The sequence below is a fragment of the Carcharhinus amblyrhynchos genome, chromosome 9 (genome assembly GCF_965287045.1).
Source record: "Carcharhinus amblyrhynchos chromosome 9, sCarAmb.v2.hapA, whole genome shotgun sequence".
NCBI lineage: Eukaryota > Metazoa > Chordata > Chondrichthyes > Carcharhiniformes > Carcharhinidae > Carcharhinus > Carcharhinus amblyrhynchos.
In genome coordinates this window covers 64,173,494-64,194,464 of record NC_137332.1, presented here as the reverse complement: position 1 = coordinate 64,194,464, position 20,971 = coordinate 64,173,494, and the positions used below count along the sequence as shown (strand labels likewise).

The following is a 20,971-nucleotide window of genomic DNA, read 5'->3' as shown; positions in this document are numbered from 1 at the left end:
TAGGATTATTCCCACTTGGAAGTAAGTCGATGTATTAGTGAGAGGGAACATGATTCTGTGAAGGGGACGTTGTGTCTCATGAACTTGATCGAGTTTTTCGAAGAAGTGACGAAGATGATTGATGAGGAGAGGGCAGTGGATGTTGTCTACATGTACTTCAGTAAGGCCTTTGATAAGGTCCCTCATGGCAGACTGGTGCAGAAGGTAAAGTCACATGAGATCAGAGGTGAGTTGGCAAGATGGATACAAAACTGGCTCGGTCAAAGAAGACAGAGGGTAGCAGTGGGAGGGTGCATTTCTGAATGGAGGGCTGTGACAAGTGGTGTTCCTCAGGGATCAGTGCTGGAACCTTTGTTGTTCGTAATATCTATAAATAATTTGGAGGAAAACGTAACTGGTTTGATTAGGAAGTTTGCGGACGACACAAAGGTTGGTGGATTTGCGGATAGCGATGAGGACCATCAGAGGATACAGCAAGGTATAGATTAGTTGAAGACTTGAGTGGAGAGATGGAAGATGGAGTTTAATCCGGACAAATGTGAGGTAATGCATTTTGGAAGGTCGAATACAGGTAGGAAATATACAGTAAATGGTAGAACCCTTCAGAGTATTATCGACAAAGGGATCTGGGTGTACAGGTACACAGGTCACTGGCAATGCAGGTGGAGAAGATAGCCAAGAAAGCATATGGCATGTTTGCCGTCATCGGCCGGTGCACTGAGTTTAAAAATTGGCAAGTCATGTTGCAGCTTTATAGAACCTTAGTTAGGCCGCACTTGGAATATAGTGTTCAATTCTGGTCGACACACTACCAGAAGTACGTAGAGGTTTTGGAGAGGGTACAGAAAAGATTTACCAGAACGTTGCCTGGTATGGAGGGCATTAGCTATGAGGAGGGGTTGGAGAAATTTGGTTTGTACTCACAGGACCGATGGAGGTTGAGGGGCGACCTGATAGAAGTCTACAAGATTATGAGAGGCATGGACAGAGTGGATAGCCAGAAGCTTTTTCCCAGGGTGGAAGACTCAATTCCTGGGGGCACAGGTTTAACGTGTAAGGGGCAAGGTTTAAAGGAAATGTACGAGGAAGATTTTTTACACAGAGAGCAGTAGGTGCCTGGAACTCATTGCCGGGGAGGTAGTGGAAGCGGATACAGTAGTGACTTTTAAGGGGCGTCTTGACAAATACACAAATAGGATGGGGATAGAGGGATATGGTCCCCAGAAGGCTACAGGGTATAGGTCAGTCAGGCAGCATGGTTGGTGCAGGCTTGGAGGGCCAAAGGGCCTGTTCCTGTGCTGTAATGTTCTTTGTTCTTTGTAAACCCTGCATCCCTTATGATTATTGGTAAATATATGGCTTATTAATGGAAGTCTTTCTGTCTAAAAGAGATGGTACTTAAAAGGTAGCATTTTCTTAAATAATTATTTTGTTAAGAACATAAGAAATAGGAGCAGGAGTAGGCCATCTAGCCCTTCGAGCCTGCCCCGCCATACAATAAGATCATGGCTGATCTGTCGTGGCTCAGTTCCACTTTCCCGCCCTCTCCCCATAACCCTTAATCCCCTCACTTATCAAAAACCCATCAACCCGCATCTTAAAAATATTTAGTGAGGCAGCCTCCACCACTGCAACGGGCGGAGAATTCCAGAGATTCACCACCCTTTGAGTGAAGAAGTTCCTCCTCAACTCCGTTCTAAACCGCCCCCCCTTTATCTTGAGGCTGTACAACAACTGCATTATTTTTATTCTCGTCCCTGCCCCTTTCCACTTGCCATCGATAAGTTCTTGAAGAGGAGTGAAATATCTACTCTTATTCAGATGTGGCTAAAAGAATTGAAGCTCAGGAGAAATAAATGAGGTTCGTACACAGACAGTACAGCAACTTTGGAGTTTTGTGGACTGGTGATGCCTCTTGCCCTATCCCAGAATGCCTAATTTGCTGAAAGAAGTCCTCAGACACTGAAATGGTACCAAGTTAGTTGAAATGCCATTTCAATACAAAACCCATTCGCTCTCCAGCAAGAATATATAGTACTTCAAGTGCCTGAGAGAAGAAAGCATAAACAAAAGTCAACCTATGATGGAGTGTGTGTGGGTTTCAGATCAAGCATAAGTGATGAGCTACCTGGTGCCTAAGCTCATAGCAAAATTGAAAAATGTGTACACCATTGCCAAAACCATAATTCTGCCTGCATGCCAAAATATTATAAGAGTGCTGTTGCACAATGACTATCACTGTACATTGGTAAGATGAGCAATATCCCTTGGGAGTCGTAGAAGCCAGAAGGTGTGGCCCATTGCTATCAATTAGGAGTTTCACATTCTGTGTAGAAAGTTCAGCCCGAAGTAAAATCAAATTTTAAAAGTGCTCAATCTTTTGTGAGTTTGCAAAACTTAGTCAGTACGGTATTTTTACATTCTAACTGAAACATCACACATGCCTACCTTGTAGGAACAATTGCATGCATGATAAAAATAAAATTCTCTCTCTCTTTCTCGCAATGTGAGGACCAGCTGGCAGTGTAACTTTGGTCTGCCAGAATCTTTGATCACTAAAATGGATAGCTGTTTTTGTAGTACAATGATAAGCTAACTAGCAACAGTTTGGGGTCAGCACGTCGTGTGTAAAAGCTTCACCATTAACACAGCTAAATGTGTGAAGCCTAACTGCAACTCGTGAAAAAACAATTTCCTAAAGCTTAATTTGGACCAGGTAGTTTGTATGATCAAATTAAAGTTTATATTATCAAATCAAAACAGATTGCCCTGGATCTGCGAGTTTTACAAAAGGGCAGGAATTGTTATTGACAGTAAACTTCTGAGTTATGCAATAACCCCCAAGGAAGGAACCCCTGGGTGGCATGGCAGCACAGTGATTAGCATTGCTGCTTCACAGTGTCAGGGGCTCTGGTTCAATTCTAGCCTTGGATGACTGTCTGTATGCAGTTTGCACATTCTCCCTGTTTCAGGGTGGGTATCCTCCGGATGGTCCGGTTTCCTCTCACAGCCCAAAGTTAGGTTGATTAGCCACGCGTGGGTTAGGTTGATTGGCCATGCTAAATTAACTCTAGTGTCAGGGCGCATAGTGGGGTAAATGTGTGAGATTACAGGAATAGGGCCTGGGTGGGAGTGTGGTCGGTGCAGACTTGATGGGCCAAATGGCCTCCTTCTGTACTGTAGGGATTCCATGAAGGGCTTTATATCTTCAAACGTCAGTCCATTTCGGGTACATTTATATCGGAAGTTGGAGCTCATAGCAGCCAGGAGTGGTCTTTCTCCATGTCACCTGGCCAGTACTGTGAAGAATCCTTCTGGTCACAGTTTGGGTGGAGTTCTCAGTCTCCACCAGCGGGGAATGGTGCACTTTAAAAAAAATAATAATAAATTTGGATGGTCAACGCATGGGAATTATATTGAGATGGGCTAAACATTTAGACTGAGGTTGAGTAAAATATTGAAAAGTGAAGAAGTGCCATTCCAGCTACTTTGGTGGCATAAGTTCCAATCTAAAAGTGGGTGTTAGTTCCCAAATTAGATTGCATTATTCCCCTGCATCGTTTTCCTGGGTGAAGATAAAAGCATCGATTTTCAATTTGCACTTATCATACCAGCCCGAAAGCTGTGCTACTGTTCAGTAATCCGGAAGACAACAAAACAGTTCCTGCTCCCTGTATAAGCAGGAAGTACTGTTGCTGTAATCAGCCAAGTTTCCCCCAACAAACGCGATATCCCAGGGTAAATTAAACATCCTTTCATTCAGGTAACCCTGGGGAACGTTAAACGTGTTATGCTGCATTTTATATTTCTGGCAATCGGGTGCTGGATGTGAAATTTCGAATTAAAAAATATATATATACATGTGAAACCTTGAACATCTGCAATGTTTAACCACCTCCCGGTACAGTTCAACCCATTCGTCCCAATGTCGTTGCGTCCAAACACTTTGAAGTGGTCGAATATTACTTACAACATTGGGAAAAATGTGTTCCAAACTCTCTGTATGTCCCCGGCTTCTGTCCGCAAGGTCAGCCCGGCTTGCGGCTGCAGGCTGAGCGGTGGAGGGGCTCAAGGCAGCCCGGGGGAAGGTCAACAGCCCTCCGCAGCAAGTGAGCCCCAGGAAGCCGCCAAGTTAACAGCCCTTGAAAAGGAGATCGCCGCCTCTCATCGCCAGGCCTGCAAGGTGAGTAAGTGAATCAGCCGGTGCTGCACTCCCTTCTCAGCAACATCACATCTGCCCGGCCAAAGTCTTGTTCATTCAGAGTGCTGGTGGCGTGCTGCTCACTATATTAAGACCCTTCATACATGGTATCCCTCCAGTATAGAAGGAGACCATTGGGTCTATTGAGTCTGCACCAACAACAATCCCACCCAAGCCCCATCTCCACATTTTTACTCTGCTAATCTCTTTAAACTACGGATCCCGGGATAGTAAAAGACAATTTAGCACAGCCAGTGCCCCTAACCCACTCATCTTTGGACTGTGGGAGCACCCAGAGGAAACCCACACAGACACAGGGAGATTGTGCAAACTCCTCACAGACAGTGACCCAAGCCATGAATCGAACCCAAGACTCGGAGATATTGCAGGAGTCCCATGTGGTTATCTCCCTCTCAAACAGGTACACTACTTTGGATATGGCTGTGGGGGAGAATGCCCTCTCAGAGGAAAGCAGCAGCAGCAGCCAAGTTCAGAGCACAAGGTCCCACATGTGAAATTGGTCAAATATGTAAGAGCCCCTGGGATACAGGGTTCTGTGGCAAACTGGATGAAAAGTTGGCTTAGTAACAGGAAACAAAGAGTACAAGTCAATGGATGCCCTTGTGAATAGAAAGTTGTTTCAAGTGGTGTTCCTCAGGGCTTGGTGTTGGGATCCTTACTGTTGTATATACTAATGATTTGGATGTGAATGTGGGGGGCACGATTGGAAAATTTGCAAACAACACAAAGATTGGCGAGCAGTGGATAGTGTAGAGGATAATCTACAAAACAATATAGATGGATTGATGGATGTTCACCCAGAGAACTGCGAGGTCATACACTTAGGGAGGTCAAACAGTTATTGAGAATACACAATAAATGGGAATATACTAAGAAGATAGATGAAGTGAGAGATCTTGGTATACAAGTACACAAGTCCCCAAAGGCAGCAGTGGACAAGGTTTTAAAGAAGGCATATGGAATGCTCTCCTTTATTGGTCAAGGTAAAGAATATAAAAGTAAGGACAGAATGTATAAAACACTGGTGAGGCCACAACTGGAGCATTGTGTGCAGCTCTGGTCACCACATTACAGGAAGGATGGAATTGCTCTGGAGAGAGTGCAGAGGAGATTTACAAGAATGTTGCCAGGGCTAGAAAAGTGTAAGTGAGGCAAGATTGGATAGGTAGTCGGAAAAATGCAAACAACTATTATTGGAAAATTATATTATAATTAGGCAGAGTCAGCTTGATTTTATGAAAAGGAAATCACGTTTGACAAATCATTTGGAATTTTTTGAGTGATTAGTTATAGCAGTAGAGTTTTAGAGCACAGAAAAAGGCTGTTCAGCCCATCATGCACCAACCATCAAGCACCTATCTATTCTACTCCCATTTTCCAGCACTTGGTCCAGATCCTTGTATGCTATGGTGTATCAATTGTTCATCTAAATACTCCTTAAATGTTGTGAGTTGTGTAGAATGTTGTTAGATTTTGGAATTTGTGAATGTAGTATTTTTGGATTTCCATGACACATTCAGTAATGTGCCACACAAAAGATTGTTACACGAGATTACAATTCATGGGATTGTTGCACATGTTGGGTGGGGTTGGTGGGTAACATGAATTGAGGATTGGTTAATGAACAAAAGTTTGAGTATAAGTAAACGGTTAAATTTTGAGAAGGCAAGATGTGAAAAGTGGAGCACTGCAAGAATTTGTGTATTGGGTCTTACGTTGTTTAGAATGTACAACATTGACTCAGCTAAGGCTCCCAAGTAAATATAACTAAGTTTGCTGCTCATGTTCGGTTTTGTGGGAAGTAAGCTTTGAGGGAAGATATAAATTGGCTGAAAAGTGATATAGATTGGACACAAAGATGATAGATGCAATATAATATTGGGAAGCTTGAAATTACACGCACTTTGGTACAAAGAATGATAAAGCAGAGTATTTTTAAAAGACAAGAAGCCAACAAATACTAGTTTTCAGAGGGATTTGTGAGTCGTTCTGTAGGAATCACATGGAATGATGCCACGCTGTCAGGAAAAGCAAATGAAGGGCAGGATTTTCCAATCTGATCCATGGTGGGACCCATTGCGAGTGAGAACAGAGAATTTGACATTCCAGCCAAAATTCCATTCACTTGCAGCAGAACCGGAAAATTCCAGCCGTCAATGAGGATGGAAGATTTTGGCCATTATGTTAGCCTTTATCATTAGAGGGATTGGTGTATCATCATAACAGTATCACATCATAATTATATAGGACTTTGATGGGACCACACCTGGAGTACCGTGTATTAATGTTGTTCTTCTTATCTAAGGAAGGATATACTTGCCCTAGAGGAGCTGCAAACAAAAGGTTCATTCAATGATCCCAGGGTTATCCTCTGAGGAGAGGTTGTGTAGAAAGGGCTTATACTGTCTGTGTTCATAAGAATTACAGGTGATCTTGTTGAAATGAATAGCATTCACAGGCACCTTGACATGATTGATACTCATAACTGTATACCTTGACTATAAAGTCCAGAACAAGAGAACAGGATAAATGGCAGCCATTTGAGATTAAGATGATGAGAAATTTCTTCATTCTTAGGGTTGAGGATGTTTGGAATTCTCACTCTTGGAAGGCTGTAGCTGCATAAGTCAATGAGCGTATTCAGGATGGAGATTGATAAGTTTTGGGTCCTAAATCAATCAAGGGATCTGGGGAGGGGGTGGAAAAATGGAATTAATTTAGAAATTCAGACATGATCTTATTGAATAGTGGAATGACATATAACTTGCTCCTATTTTTCCATTTCTTACATAAACAAACTCTGTAAAATTTGGGGAACTGGTCCCATCAGATTGATTTCATATAGAATTGTTGGCTTGACAAATGTTGGCATAGAGCATAAAACCAACAAATTCATGGTAAACCTTTTGAAATGACTGGTTAGACCGTAGATGGAGTGTTATGTCCAATTCTGGGTACCACACTTTAGAAAGAACATAAAGCCTTAGAAAAAGAGGCAGAAATTTACTGAAAAGGCACTTGAGAGGAGAGGGTTTCTGGACATACCTGAGAAGCGGGGATTGTTCACCTTCAAGCAGAATAGGTTAAGAGAAGATTTAATGGAAGTTTTCAAAATTATAAGAGATCTAGATAGTGGAGTTAGAGGAGAACAGTTTTCACTAGCAGGTGGGTTGGTAACTAAACAGCATAGGTTATAAATCATTGGTAAAATTAACAGGGACAGGATTAGGGGAATAATTTTTTTTATTCCAGAACTGTAATCTGGACTGTACTGCTTGACAAGTGGTGGAAGCAAATGCAGTAATCGCTTTCAAAGGGGAATTGGATCCCCACTTAAAAAGGAATTCAATATATTGAAAAAAACAAGTGGTGAAAAGCCTGTTAATATGGTTAGGTTATAGACAATATGATTATTCTATAATATCTGGTAGCAGTTCTTGCAGTACTTTTATAGTACTGCACTGCATTCACTAATGTTGAAATAGCCGTAATTGCAAAATTGCACAGATACAGCTGAAGTGGAAAATACATTTTTGGACCCCTATGTTGTGAATGCACCTTTGGGAAATGATTTATGCAGAGATAAGTGACAGGGTAATGCAATACATTGGAAGCAGATTCACTATATGGCATACGAATAACATAAAACAAAGTCCACTTGTCCAGTCACCACAGCCTCATCTCTTTAAAAAAATCCAGTCTATTTTTTAAAGTGTAAATATAATGAAATAGTTTCAATAGATTTAACAACCACTTCCCCAACAATTGGCTCATTTAGATGCATTAATTGGGACAAAGCATAATATCATTTCAGCTGCTATTCCTGTGAAATATTAAGATTCAAGAATAAGAATTGGCATCGGGCATTTCAGTATAAGATACATTTAATTTATGGAAACATTGCAGTTTTTAGCAGGAATCTAACAATGTCGCTTTCAAAGTATTGGACTGTGTAAAATCAGATCTGACATCTCTTAAAAAGCACATTCCTCAAGCATGTGTTTATACTCCAACTTCAGTGTCACAACCAAGCCGTTTTTACTTCACTACAAAGCTAAACTTGTGCTGATTGCAGTTAGATCAGTGGTCTAACTCAACACACTTGGGACGTGAAACTAAAACCCCAGCAGCTGGTGGTTTCACACCCAAAAGCACAGATCACTCCCTCAGTTTAAAGAAGGTCTTGGAAGTTCACATTTCCCATTTTCCAATTTCCTCCTGTGTGCAATGTTGTGGTTCCGTAATGTTTAAACCCCTGTTAGCAAATGCTGCATTCCTCCTCCCTCCCCACCCCTCTCCCCAACCTAATCCCCAGCATCTTCCCAAGTTGTCCTTTACAGATGAATTGAATCGGGAGAGATTTGCAATCCATGTCACCTTTTTTGTAAAACATGAATAAATCCATTGCTATGAAAAGCAATGTAAATTGTAATGGAGAACATAACAGCATCAGGAGTTTCACAACCAACTTATGCAACTGACCATGTATTGCACCAAGTAAATTTAAACATTGATTATAATTATGACAGGTCAGCATCAGCAACATTTATTCTAATCAAAGAAGAATTCATATAATTTCAGCTCACAGTTCAGTAAATTCCTTTTTTGCTGGGACACATTGACCACTGTCCACAGCACTGGGATCATTTTAGCATTCCCTTTTATCATCATGGTTAGAATTGTTTTCTATTGAGGTATCATCCGGCTCTACGAATTGCAGCAAATTCAAGAGTGACATGCACTCAATTCACTTTTTGTATCGTAACAGCACCGTGAAATACAAGAGCTTGCATTTCAGTGCAACGTAATAATTCATATAGAGTATTTAGAACTCCCCTTTTTTCTTTCTTTGGTCTCGACTGAATTCAAGTTAATGATGAATATACTTTAAATTTTCCATATTTATTGGAAAATATTAAACTGCCACAACTCAGTGATCAGTTTATTCTTATTCTATACATCATCATGAACACTCCCCGAGGAAAATGATGGATCCATGGCATGCTGTGTTATCATTTTATTTTTGGAAGTGACATTTTGCTTGGTTTATGGGCATAATAATAGTCAACACGTTGTGAATAAAATCATACAGCATATAAATATGTGTCATACCAACTGCAAGTCTATAGATGCATCTATTGACCCAGTGGGAACAATTAATTAGAACTTCTGCAAGTGGTCTCTGTTAGTTTTCTTCACTAAACTAATCCATAGTAAATCATCTGTGTAAATGTTCATTACTCCACTATTCAGGTTATGCTTTCAGCTGCGGAGTCCAAAAACTCTGAACATCTGTCCCTCAAACTCCCCTCCTTTCAGACGCTCCTTAAACCCAACTTCTTGGACCAAGCATTTGGTCGTATGCCCTAATATCTCCTTCTTTTGCTTGTGTTGAATGTGGCCTGGTAATCCTCCCATGGAGTGCTCTGGAATGTTATTGCTCTGCTAGGGGTGCAAGATAAGTGCAAGTTGCTGTTGTTGTGAATTAGAGTGATGGCACAGTGGCATCACAGCGCCAGGGAACTGGATTTGATTCCCAGCTTGGGGGTCACTGCCTGTGTGGAGTTTGCACATCCTCCCCGTGTCAGCGTGGGTTTCCTCTGGGTGCGTCAGTTTCCTCCCGCAGTCTAAAAGACATGCTGATTAGGTGCATTGGCCATGCTAAATTCTCCCTCAGTATACCCGAACGGGCACCAGAGTGTGGGGACTAGGGGATTGACATACTAACTTCATTGCAATGTTAATGTAAGCATACTTATGACACTAATAAATAAACTTAACCTTAGAGAGGTGGCTCACTCGTACTGATTATGGTCATGGAACCTCACGAGTCGAAATGGATGCCGTTTCCCCACACCACCACCCCCCCGCCCCCCCCGACCCACAACCCAATAATCGATCAGCTTCATGTGAAAAGGATGTCTTCCTGAGCAAGGGATGACTGTGCTGTACTGAAAGCACAACACGGAGTGGAGCAACACAAACAAACATCCACCTCGCCTGCCAAAATATTTACAAGTTATTTGTGCAAACTCAGTTGGGAAACCCGAATGAAGCGCCGGTGCGAATCCCTTAGGGTAGAACGCCACCCCCTTATTCCCAGAGCTTTTAGCTCCCAGCTGGTGATCGGCGCACTGTCTGAAAAGCAGAACATTAAACTTTACCTTTTGTTTCCCTGTTTGTTTTTTTTTACATGAATGCCCACAACATTAAACGCTGCCCACCTTTTTGTGTGCTGTTAAAGGCTGGTCAGCAGACCTATGTGGATCCAGAGAGCGGCTACCTGGTACTGACCCGTCTAGCCCACCTGCAGCGGGGGGAATGCTGCGGCCAAGCTTGCAGACACGTGAGTAACAAGCCTCCTTTTGTTTACAACCGCCTCCTCCTCTTTCCAACAGGAATTTCCTCCTTCCTGACCTTGTCAGCCCCAAGTGTTAAGCTCCAAAATGCATCCTATCTGTGGTGCCTGACCCCTCAGGTATACCTGGGTAGCTTTCAGGATTTTATTGTGTTTTCATGAGTGGCATTTTTTTCTTTGCAAACCTGAACTGTTTAAACAACAAAGAGTACTGGGATTTCCAATTCTTAGGAATTGTGATTAATTAACCTTATCATTGAGCTTTCAGATCCCGAGCAAAAGATGGAAGGAGAATTTTTTCAGATGGTATCAAAGAGAACATTTACAATCTCAACTTTTTTACAGTTTGAAACGATTAGTCAAAAATAAATAAATATTCAAGACTTTCTTAAAATAATATGGGAAGCAATCTTAAGGCTTTCAATTTAAGAAGCGTTGGCAATTGCCATGTAGTCTATCCCACTGATTTTAGTTTTATTAAGTGGGTTCAAAATTAAATTGGCATTTTGTTTTGTTTCTTCGAGCCGAAAAACCCTGACATAAATCAGTAAATTCCACTAATAGGCTCGATCACTCTGGGCATAACGAAGCTCGGCACTTGAGGAGACAGGTTTAGGAAGTGCAGTTTTCTGAACAGTAATCAATCCCACTTGTTTTCAAGGCGTCCCTCACAAAGATCCTGCAGCCTGGGAGCGGCTCGCCAAGAAGACCGACTTTTATCCCCCCTCCCCCGCCGGTTAATTGTTACGTGTGAAGCATCCTCCAGCCCCCTCACTGTAAGGCACCCGTTACATTCACAGTCAGGACAGGAGGGAATCATCTCTTGTTTTCAAATTCTCTCCGCAGTGCCCTTACAACCAAGTCAACGTTAAAGACCCAACAAAAAGGAAGCGTTTCAATTCCATCTTTTATGTCTGACTCTGGTGACAAGTGGAGGCAAGCCAAGGAGTGAATCCAGTTTTGCTCGGGGGTGAATAAAGAGACAGGATTGAATCGTTGGTGCTGATCCCAGAGGAACCTCAGAAGAAATACTGTTTGAAGTGTTTTTTTAAACCCCCCGATGTTCTCCTTCCCAACCTTTCTGACTGAGTGCCATTCGTTGCATTGCCTCATGCAATCTGCCCACAATGAAAGATGGGACACTGTTGGCACTCCAGTCACTTCTTCCCACTATGACTTCACTGTTAAACATATTTCTTGTTTGGAAAGGTTAATATATCTGGGAGAAAATTAGTTCCCTTTGTAATGAACATCGACAACTTATTTTTTCCCCAAGAACAAACCAAAAGGGGAAGCGGTGAATATGAAAAATGTATTACAAATATTACTTGAAGAGTAATTCATTTGATTCATTGTGTGAGACTGATGTGGGGGGCGAGATGGGGGGTGATTTATAGCATGGATTTGAAACCAGCTGAATTTAATTAATGAAATAATTGTGGGATACACATCTTTGTGCATGCTATTTTAGAAGAATTTCAGAAGTTACTATCAGGAATTGAATGGCGTACAGACACCTGACTGGCTATTTATTTTATGTTATAGTAAGCAACCACCTATTTCTTCATTTTTAGATTGGGATGGTTGTATTTTGTAATTTAGTAGGTTTTTTTTGGCAGTGGCACTCTTGCATTTGAGTTTGAAGTTTGTGAATTCTAGACCCATTCCAAAATAAGCACCAGAATGATCTTGCAGTGTAGCAGTGAGATGGATGCTACTTTGGTGGGACTGTCATCTTTTGGATAGGATGTCTTGTCCATCCTGATGGTTCAGGGAAAGTAGGATCAAGTTTCTGTGTCACTATTCACAGAAGATTAGCATGTCCTCCTTTTGTTCTCCTGGGAGTCAATATCCCCAAAGTACATTCATTAAGCCATCTTATTGTTTTATTTTGTGTGGGACCTAACAGTGTGCTGCTGCATTCACTTATGTTACTGCACTGCAAAGTATGGCACTGTATGAAGCCTAAGCTTTACATGCTATCTCATTCTTTGTCAAACCTTCACTTACAAAAAATAGAAGTATGTATACCCAATGTACTTTGCACAGTCCTTATCATACAATGATGATCTTGTCATTTGTTTATCAAATAAAAATCTGTTGCGATGTGGAAAACATAGGAAACATTACTTGGGAAGAAATAAATGAATACAATGAACATTATCTATATAATATAACAAATAGGTATAACAAATGATTACACAACATATTAGATCAGAAGCAAAACATTTACAATTACTTTCTTCTGTCCTTTCAGTTGGAGGTTTAAACTGCTTAATTTTACTGCCTTCTCTTAATGCATTCCCTCCTCTTGCATTGGCACAACTTCTAACAAGTGCGTACTCTTTTCTACTGTTCAGCCAATTTCTTACCCACTGGCAATTTTTATTTGGCATCTCCGAAACAGCTTTTAGATTAACCAGTTACCTTTCAGAAATAACACTTGGGGCTAAAGGGATCAAAGGATATGGGGGAAGGCAGGATCAGAATATTGAATGTGATGATCAGCCATAATCAAAATGAGTGGCAGTGGAACAGGCTCAAAGGACCAAATAGCTTACTCCTGCTTATAGTCTGTTATGTTTTGGGGATCTCAGTGCACTGTATCATAGATCTTCCATATTTCTCTTGGAATGACACTATATGGAAAAAAGGTTAAGGAGAATCGCTGAGCAGAATCTCCTCCTTCAAAGCATAGTGGACTCTGAACTGCCCTCTGAAATGACCAGGCAGAACATTCAGTTGTATCACAGTGATGTGTAACATATGCAGGCCTTCTTACGCATCCCAAAAAATAGAAGTAAATCAGATTTTTTAAAAAAGAATATTGGCTGCTGTTTACTAAATTGTTGTGACACAGAAAATTCTTGTAATGAATTGCAATATTTTGCACAGCATGGAAGACCAATGGTCTGTTAATGCCTGCATCTGCTTTGACACCTTGTTTAAAATGGGGTGCCACCTTAACCAATTTCTAATCTGCTAAGCTCTTCGCAATGTTCATCACTTCACTCATAACAGCTGACAATTTCACAATGTACAAATCTCCTTTCTTTGGCACTTTCAGATATTATATAGGAAGTATTGCTGCCAATTTGTCAAGAGTATTGTTAATTAGATTTCATCTATTTTAGTAAAAGGGCTGACCTTAGTTTGATCAGAGTGTAACTTTGAATCATAGACTCTGTACAATGCAGAAAGAGGCCATCTGACCCCTCAAGTCTGTACCAATTCTCTGAAAAAGCATCTCACATTGGCCCTCCCTCTGCACTATCCCGTAATACTGTGCATTTACCATGGCTAATCCACCTAAACTACATATCTTTGGACACCAAGGGGCAACTTAGCACAGCCAATCTACCTAACCTGCACATCATTGGACTGTGAGAGGAAACTGGAGGACCTGAAGGAAACCCACACAGACACAGGGAAAAGTTGCAAACTCAATACAGGCAGTCACACAAGGCTGGAATGGAACTTGAGTCCTTGGCGTTGGGTGGCAGCAGTGTTTCGGGATGAAGGTACCAAAGATTGAACACAACAAAATTTTTCTACATGTTGCCCAGGTTGCCACTGTTAATCTTGCTCGTGTTATGTACAAATGATCGTAAAATAACACTATCTATTAAATAATTTATGTAGAAAAGTTTCCCCCATTGTATTCTGATTATGATATTAAATTAAGTGACGCAAGGATTCTGGTTAAATGCATTGTTACAATTTGATGTTCTTCAACATAAGAACAACTTGCATTTATACAGCAGTTTTAACATGGTAACATTTTCCAAGGTGCTTCACAGGCGTATGATCAAATAAAATGTGACACTGAGCCTCTGAATGATATTAGAACAGATGACCAAAAGCCTGATAAAATAAGTAAGTTTTAAGGAGCTTCTTAAAGAAGGAGAGCAAGTTAAAGTGGCTGAGAGATATGAGAGTAAATTTCAGAGCTTAGGAAGATGAAGGCATGGCAGCTGATCAGAGCATGATCAAACTGAGGCTGCTGAAAAAGCCAGAATTGAAGGAGTGCAGAGATCTCAGAGTATGGTAAGGCTGGAGAAACATCCAGAGAGGTAGGCGCTAGATCGTAGAAGGATTTGTAAATAATGATAAGAAATTTGAAGCTGGAAGCCAGTTGCCAGGATGAGTTGATGATTTAGGAATGGAATTTGTAACTGGAATCGAAGATAATAGCTTCAGTCTTCCCAGTATTTTGATGGAGGAAATTTCTGCTCATTCAGTACTCTTCTGCCAGGAAAAACGACTGACAAATCTGAGGCAGTGAAGAGGTGGAGAGAGTTGTGGTGAGGTAGAGTTGGGTGTCATTGGCACACAGATGTTATTAGGGGCAGCATGTTGATAGGAAGTGGTTTGGGACCAAGGATAGATCCTTGGTGGATTCTGGAAGTAATGTTTGGGAGGTGGAAGACAAGTATTACTGGTGATACTCTTTCCTCATTTCCAGAAGTAGACTGCACTCATTATAAACTCTTCTCTCGCAGGTTAAGTTAGCATAGGTCCAATTTAATAACTAAGCATTAACATGTTAAATTGCTTATTGAAAAAAACTTAGTGTGTCAACTGTCAATTTGGAGCTTTGAAGTATCACAATTTTCAAAAACAGTAGATGGGCTACACAGCGATTTACATACTAATAAAATGACTTCATAGGAGCAAAGAAGTAGGCAGGATACTCTCATTCAAAATGTATACTACATTGAAACTGGAGTAATATTAGCATTCACAGCTCTTCCCGCTTCTTGGTAAATGTGTGATAAGACACCATCTCTAGAAGATATGTATACAATGTTGACAGAGCTCTGTCTAACCCTATCTGCAATGGCACAAAGAAAAGAAAGTGATGAAGGCTAAAAGATCTGACATTTATAAATCTCTGTGATGTAGAAGCAGCTTCTTTGAAGATTGACTTCAACAAACAGAATCTGAGCAGACAAACATCTCAGTAAAAGATGGGAAGAAGGCTCGGATATTGTGTCTCTTCTCAGTGTCTCTCACACTGTTTAAGTAGGCTGCTTTCAACACAGAACAGTTGGAGATTACAATTTCTAGTTACAGAAATTGGAATGATTTCATGTAAAATAGCTGCCATGCAGAGATGATCTCATAAAAACAATGGGCTTTGTTTTTGGCATCAAGCACAGATATGAAACAACAAAAGTGTTTTGGCCAAAATCCACACTAAATTGATGAGGTTCCTAATCTGATTAATTTAATTGACAAGTAGTTTGGTTGGACACGTGACGTTTGGTCAGCTTGTTAGAATTGATGTCTACTTGCACTGCATCCATTGAATTTGCCAAAAATCAAAGGAAGTGTCATAAAGGTGGCCCAGAGACACAGATGACTGATATTATTTAATATGGGGTTACTATATTTAAAGCTAATGGAAAAAAATGGTTTTATTCATTACCCCTACTTTCTCACAATATATGTACGGGAGATGAATAGGTGAAAATACAAGTATCTGAGCTCTGTAACTATTGCAAGAACTTGGTCCAAAAGCTGTCATTCAGGAATCATTCTTGTGACGTTGAACACGTGGAAGAATTAATCCTTCAAGCTCAAGCTGCACTATTATTGATCTAAAGCATTCACAATATTGCTAAGGCAAGCATGTGCGGAGGTTGGAGTAAAAGATCTGTTTCAATGTAGATGATGACATATTGGTGACAAAGCCCCATATGAACTGGCAGTATTCCAATTTACCACATCTATAAGATACTTTACATACAGACCAACCTTTGAATGTTTAGAGGGAACTTGATGTCAGATAAAATAAAATTTATTTATTAGTCACAAGTAAGGCTTACATTACACTGCAATGAAGTTATTGTGAAATTCCCTTATTGCCACACTCTGGTGCCTATTCAGGCAAATGTACTTAGCCAGTACATCTTTAAGACTGTGGGAGGAAACTGGAGCACCCAGAGGAAACCCACACACACAGGGAGAACATGCAGACTTCGCACAGACAGTGACCCAAGCCGGGAATCAAATTCAGGTCCTGGTGCTGTGAGTCTGCAGTGCTAATCACTGTGCCACCCCATATACATTGTAGATGTATTCCACGTCATTAGGCAGAAAATAGTGGATCTTTGAAACAGGCTGGCATCTTAAGTAATGCATATCAGTTCAATAAATATTCTTCAAACAAGTTCTGGACATCTTTTTGCTTGGGCACTTCAGAGAATGCAGGGTCATAGTGATCCTAGTCTGGGTTTTCACATCTTCCAGGCTATTGCATTGTTTTGGGTGGGTTAGAAAGTGTGTATATTGTGATCCAAAATTTATCACATTTACATGGGATTGGCTGGATGGGCCAGAGGATTGTTACCTGTTCACCATTGTTCATATGTTTATATAAAAGGGTAGGATTCATCAGTTGAGGAGAACATAAGAACATAAGAAATAGGAGCAGGAGTAGGCCATCTAGCCCTTCGAGCCTGCCCCGCCATTCAATAAGATCATGGCTGATCTGTCGTGGCTCAGTTCCACTTTCCCGCCCTCTCCCCATAACCCTTAATCCCCTCTCTTATCAAGAACCCATCAACCCGCTTCTTAAAAATATTTAGCGAGGCAGCCTCCACCACTTCAACGGGCAGAGAATTCCAGAGATTCACCACCCTTTGAGTGAAGAAGTTCCTCCTCAACTCCGTTCTAAACCGCCTCCCCTTTATCTTGAGGCTGTGCCCCCTAGTCCTACTGTCTTTTTTGAGCGGGAAGAGTCTCTCCACCTCTATCCTATCCATCCCATTCATCATCTTATACGTCTCAATGAGATCTCCCCTCATTCTTCTAAACTCTAACGAGTACAAGCCTAGTTTATTCAGCCTCTCCTCATAGCTCAATCCCCTCAACTCTGGTATCAGCCTAGTAAACCTCCTCTGCACTCCCTCCAGGGCCAAAATATCCTTGCGCAGGTGCGGCGCCCAAAACTGCACACAGTAATTGGAACTAATGTTATGGCAGAGAAGAAGCAAGGATGTACATGGGCAGAAAGGCAATAAATGGTGAGTTAAAAGGGGAATCAATTGCTCATATTACTAATTAAATGATAATGTTTAAACATTGTTTTTTGATACAGTATGTTCCAGGTACAGTATAACACCAAATGATGCTTAAAGAAGCAGCCTTATTTTTGCAAATTAAATAAGTTAGAAAAATTAAAACATAGAATGGTTTGCATAATTTAAATTTAAGAAATGAAATAGGAATTTTGCCATGAAAATGTTAAACACTTGCATTCAGGACATATATTCAACCAAAATTATGTTTTATCTTCCAGTTTACATGTAATATCTTGGCAAGCAAAGGCTCAGTACTTGGGTACTCAGACCATTCTCTCTGTTCCATCATTCAGTTGGATTGTGGCTGATCTGTACCTTGTCACCATTCACCCTAACTGCCTTTGATCCATATCCCTCAAAATCATTCACCAACAAAAATCTGACAGTCAAAGCCTTGACCAGTTGAATTTACCCAGCCTCTGCATCCTTTTGTGGTGAGAATTCCATGTGTTTGCTAACATTAGCGTGATTTCACTTCCAACTAATCTTGCTCTAATTTTAAGATGATACCCCTTTATTCTGAACTTTTCTATTAGACAAAGTAGCTTCTCTGGATTGAGATTTCTCAGTCTTGTGGAGGCAGGTTAGAAAGTAGGGTTGGGAATAAAGTTATAAAACAGCACGTGGACTTGGCTACCCGATCTCCAAACGATCTTGCTGAAGGTGGGAACAGTGTGGTAGAAGCTACCTGTCCAGCCACAGCGGACAGCTTATTAGGGCCATTAATTGGCCATTTGGAGGAATGTTGTTGACATCACTGAGTGGGTTTGCCCCCCCGCTCCCCACCCACTGGAACCTATCAAGTCACTAGAGCCAACCAGGGGTTGGGCAAGCTATCGATTCCTTCTTTCAATTGCCCGAGCACAGGGCTACTGGGATGTGACAGCCCATAAATAGTAGATCTTTGAAACAGGCTGGCACCTTAAGTAATGCATATCCGTTCAATAAATATTCTTCAAATATTCACAAGCCACGCTCTGTTTTCTTTTCAAAATGTAGCCAGACAAGATTTTTAATATTTCCTCATGCTGCTAAGAGTGCTTCCATTTTGAATCACATTTGAGGTCTCTTGCCACCTCAGTGGGGCTCATCTACTTTGTTGAATCTTTCTATCATTTTAAACTCCTTCATAAGATTATATTCCCTGTTTTACACCCCGACACCCCTGTCCCCATCCTACTCCCTCCACCACCCCCAACCCCACTCTCAATTTTCTAAACTCAAGGAAATACAACCCATGTCCTTCTTATTTGAGGGGAGGTGATATAGGGTCATGGTAGTGTCACTGTACTGGTAATCTAGCATCCAGGCTAATGCTCAGGGACATGGGTTCAAATCCTACCATGACACCTTGGGGAATTGAAGCTCAATTTAAAATCTTAATTTAGTCTCAGTAATGGTGACTATGAAACCATTGACAATTGTCCTAAAAATCCATCTGGTTCCCTAATGCTCTTTAGGGAAAGAAATCTACCATCCTTACCTGGTCTGGCTTACATGTGATTCCAGACGCCCCGCAGTCTGGTTGACTGTTAACTGCCCTGAGAAATGGCCTTGCAAGCCACTCGAGGGAAATTAGGGATAGGCAACAAATGCTGGCCTGGATTATGGTGCCCACATCCCATGAAAGAAATTTTTTTAAAAAATCAACCCTTCAAAATTTGGCCTCCTTTGGTGAATCTGTGCTCCATTCCCTTCATCCTTAATATACCCTCCCTGAGGTGCAGTGATTAGGATTGAATACGGGAAACCAGATGAGCCTGATCAAGTATCTGGACAACTGAAGCATAAATTTCTCCACTATCTTTTCTAAGCTTCTTGAGAAAAAGGCTAACATTCTGCTTGACTTTGGAGTTACTTTTTGTGCCTGTACACTAGTCTTTAGTGACAAGTGTACCTCCACAGATTCGAGTCACTCATCAGTAGGATAATATTCTGATTTGTCTTTCTTGGATCCAAAGTGGGTGACCTCTTGGTCCCCACATTGAACTCTGCCAATCATACTTTTTCTCACTGATTTACTAGGCAATGGTCTAGTGGTATTACTGCGAGACTGTTTGTCCAGAGACTCAGCAAGTGTTCTGGAGACCTGGGTTTGAATTCCACCACAGCCAATTGTAGAATTTGAATTCAACAAAAAGTATCTGGAATTAAGAATCAAATGATGAACATCAAACCATTGTCAATTGTCAGAAAAACCCCAACTGGTTCACTACTGTCCTTTAAGGAAGGAAATCTGCTGCCCTTACCTGGTCTGGCCTATATGTGACTCCAGGGCCATAGCAATAACTCCCAACTGCCCTCAGGCAACTAGAGATGGGCAATAAATGCTGGCCTGCCAGCAGCACCCACGTCTCACGAATGAATAAAAAAACTGTCTAGATTACTTTGTAATTTCCAGCTCCCCTCACGATGACGTATTTTTCTTCCTAACTTGGTGACATCTGCAATGTATATTTCTAATACATAAGACGAAAACTCCACTTGTATATTTAAACAATAATCACACCATCATTCTCTCCTCTTTGCTCCTATCTCCTAAAGAATGATCAGCCTGTATCCCAAAGTTGCCTCAAATCCCTGAAACTCACTTCTGCTGATAATCTGTAATGCACAACCTTACTAAATGTCTTCTGAAGCACATATATACAATATCCATAGACATTGCCTACCTTATTAGTGACCTCCTCAACTAGATTAGTCAGAAATAAACCAGTTTCACAATCCATGCTGATTCTCATTGACCTGTTCATACTTGTTCAAATGGATACTCACATAGTTCCTGATGATAAATTTTAGTTACATTCTTATCGTTATGTAGACATTTAATTTCTCTCAGTCAACTTGGACATGTATCTTCATCCCTTCACTATTGTTAGGTTAAAATCCTGGAACACTTAATAGCACAAACTATGGCTGTTCATTAAAATGGCTCAACAGTATTTCCTCACCAACAGATAGAGATAGGCAGTAAATGCTGGATTTTGTCAGAGACACACACTTTCCAAGAACAAATGATTAAATAATTTGTGTTGCTGAACACGTATGTGACATGGACATGAAGGTAGCTGAAGATGATGATGTATGATTTCAAGGAAAGTTGTATTTGTGAGATAAAGTCTGAGAAATATTGAATCTCCAGTGTAGCAAGATTTCTCACAGTGTACCTTGGAATATACTTATAAATACAGGGGAATACTACACACAAGAAGTCAAAATCAGATAGAGTCTTCTCATTATGGGGCGGGGGGTAGGGTGAGAGGACAGAGCATATTGAACTAAAGTACACAGGCATAATGCTGT

General features: G+C 40.9%; 1 protein-coding gene across 1 annotated transcript; it reads left to right on the top strand.

Moving 5' to 3' along the window:
• The first annotated feature begins 3,697 nt into the window (after nt 1-3,697).
• On the top strand, nt 3,698-14,300 carry c9h1orf53 (chromosome 9 C1orf53 homolog). The gene is made up of 3 exons (XM_080195843.1): nt 3,698-4,183; nt 10,467-10,568; nt 11,427-14,300. The coding sequence occupies exons 1-3, from the start codon at nt 3,884-3,886 to the stop codon at nt 11,496-11,498; spliced, it is 474 nt and encodes a 157-aa protein (XP_080051969.1). The 5' UTR covers nt 3,698-3,883; the 3' UTR covers nt 11,499-14,300.
• Nucleotides 14,301-20,971: the final 6,671 nt, after the last annotated feature.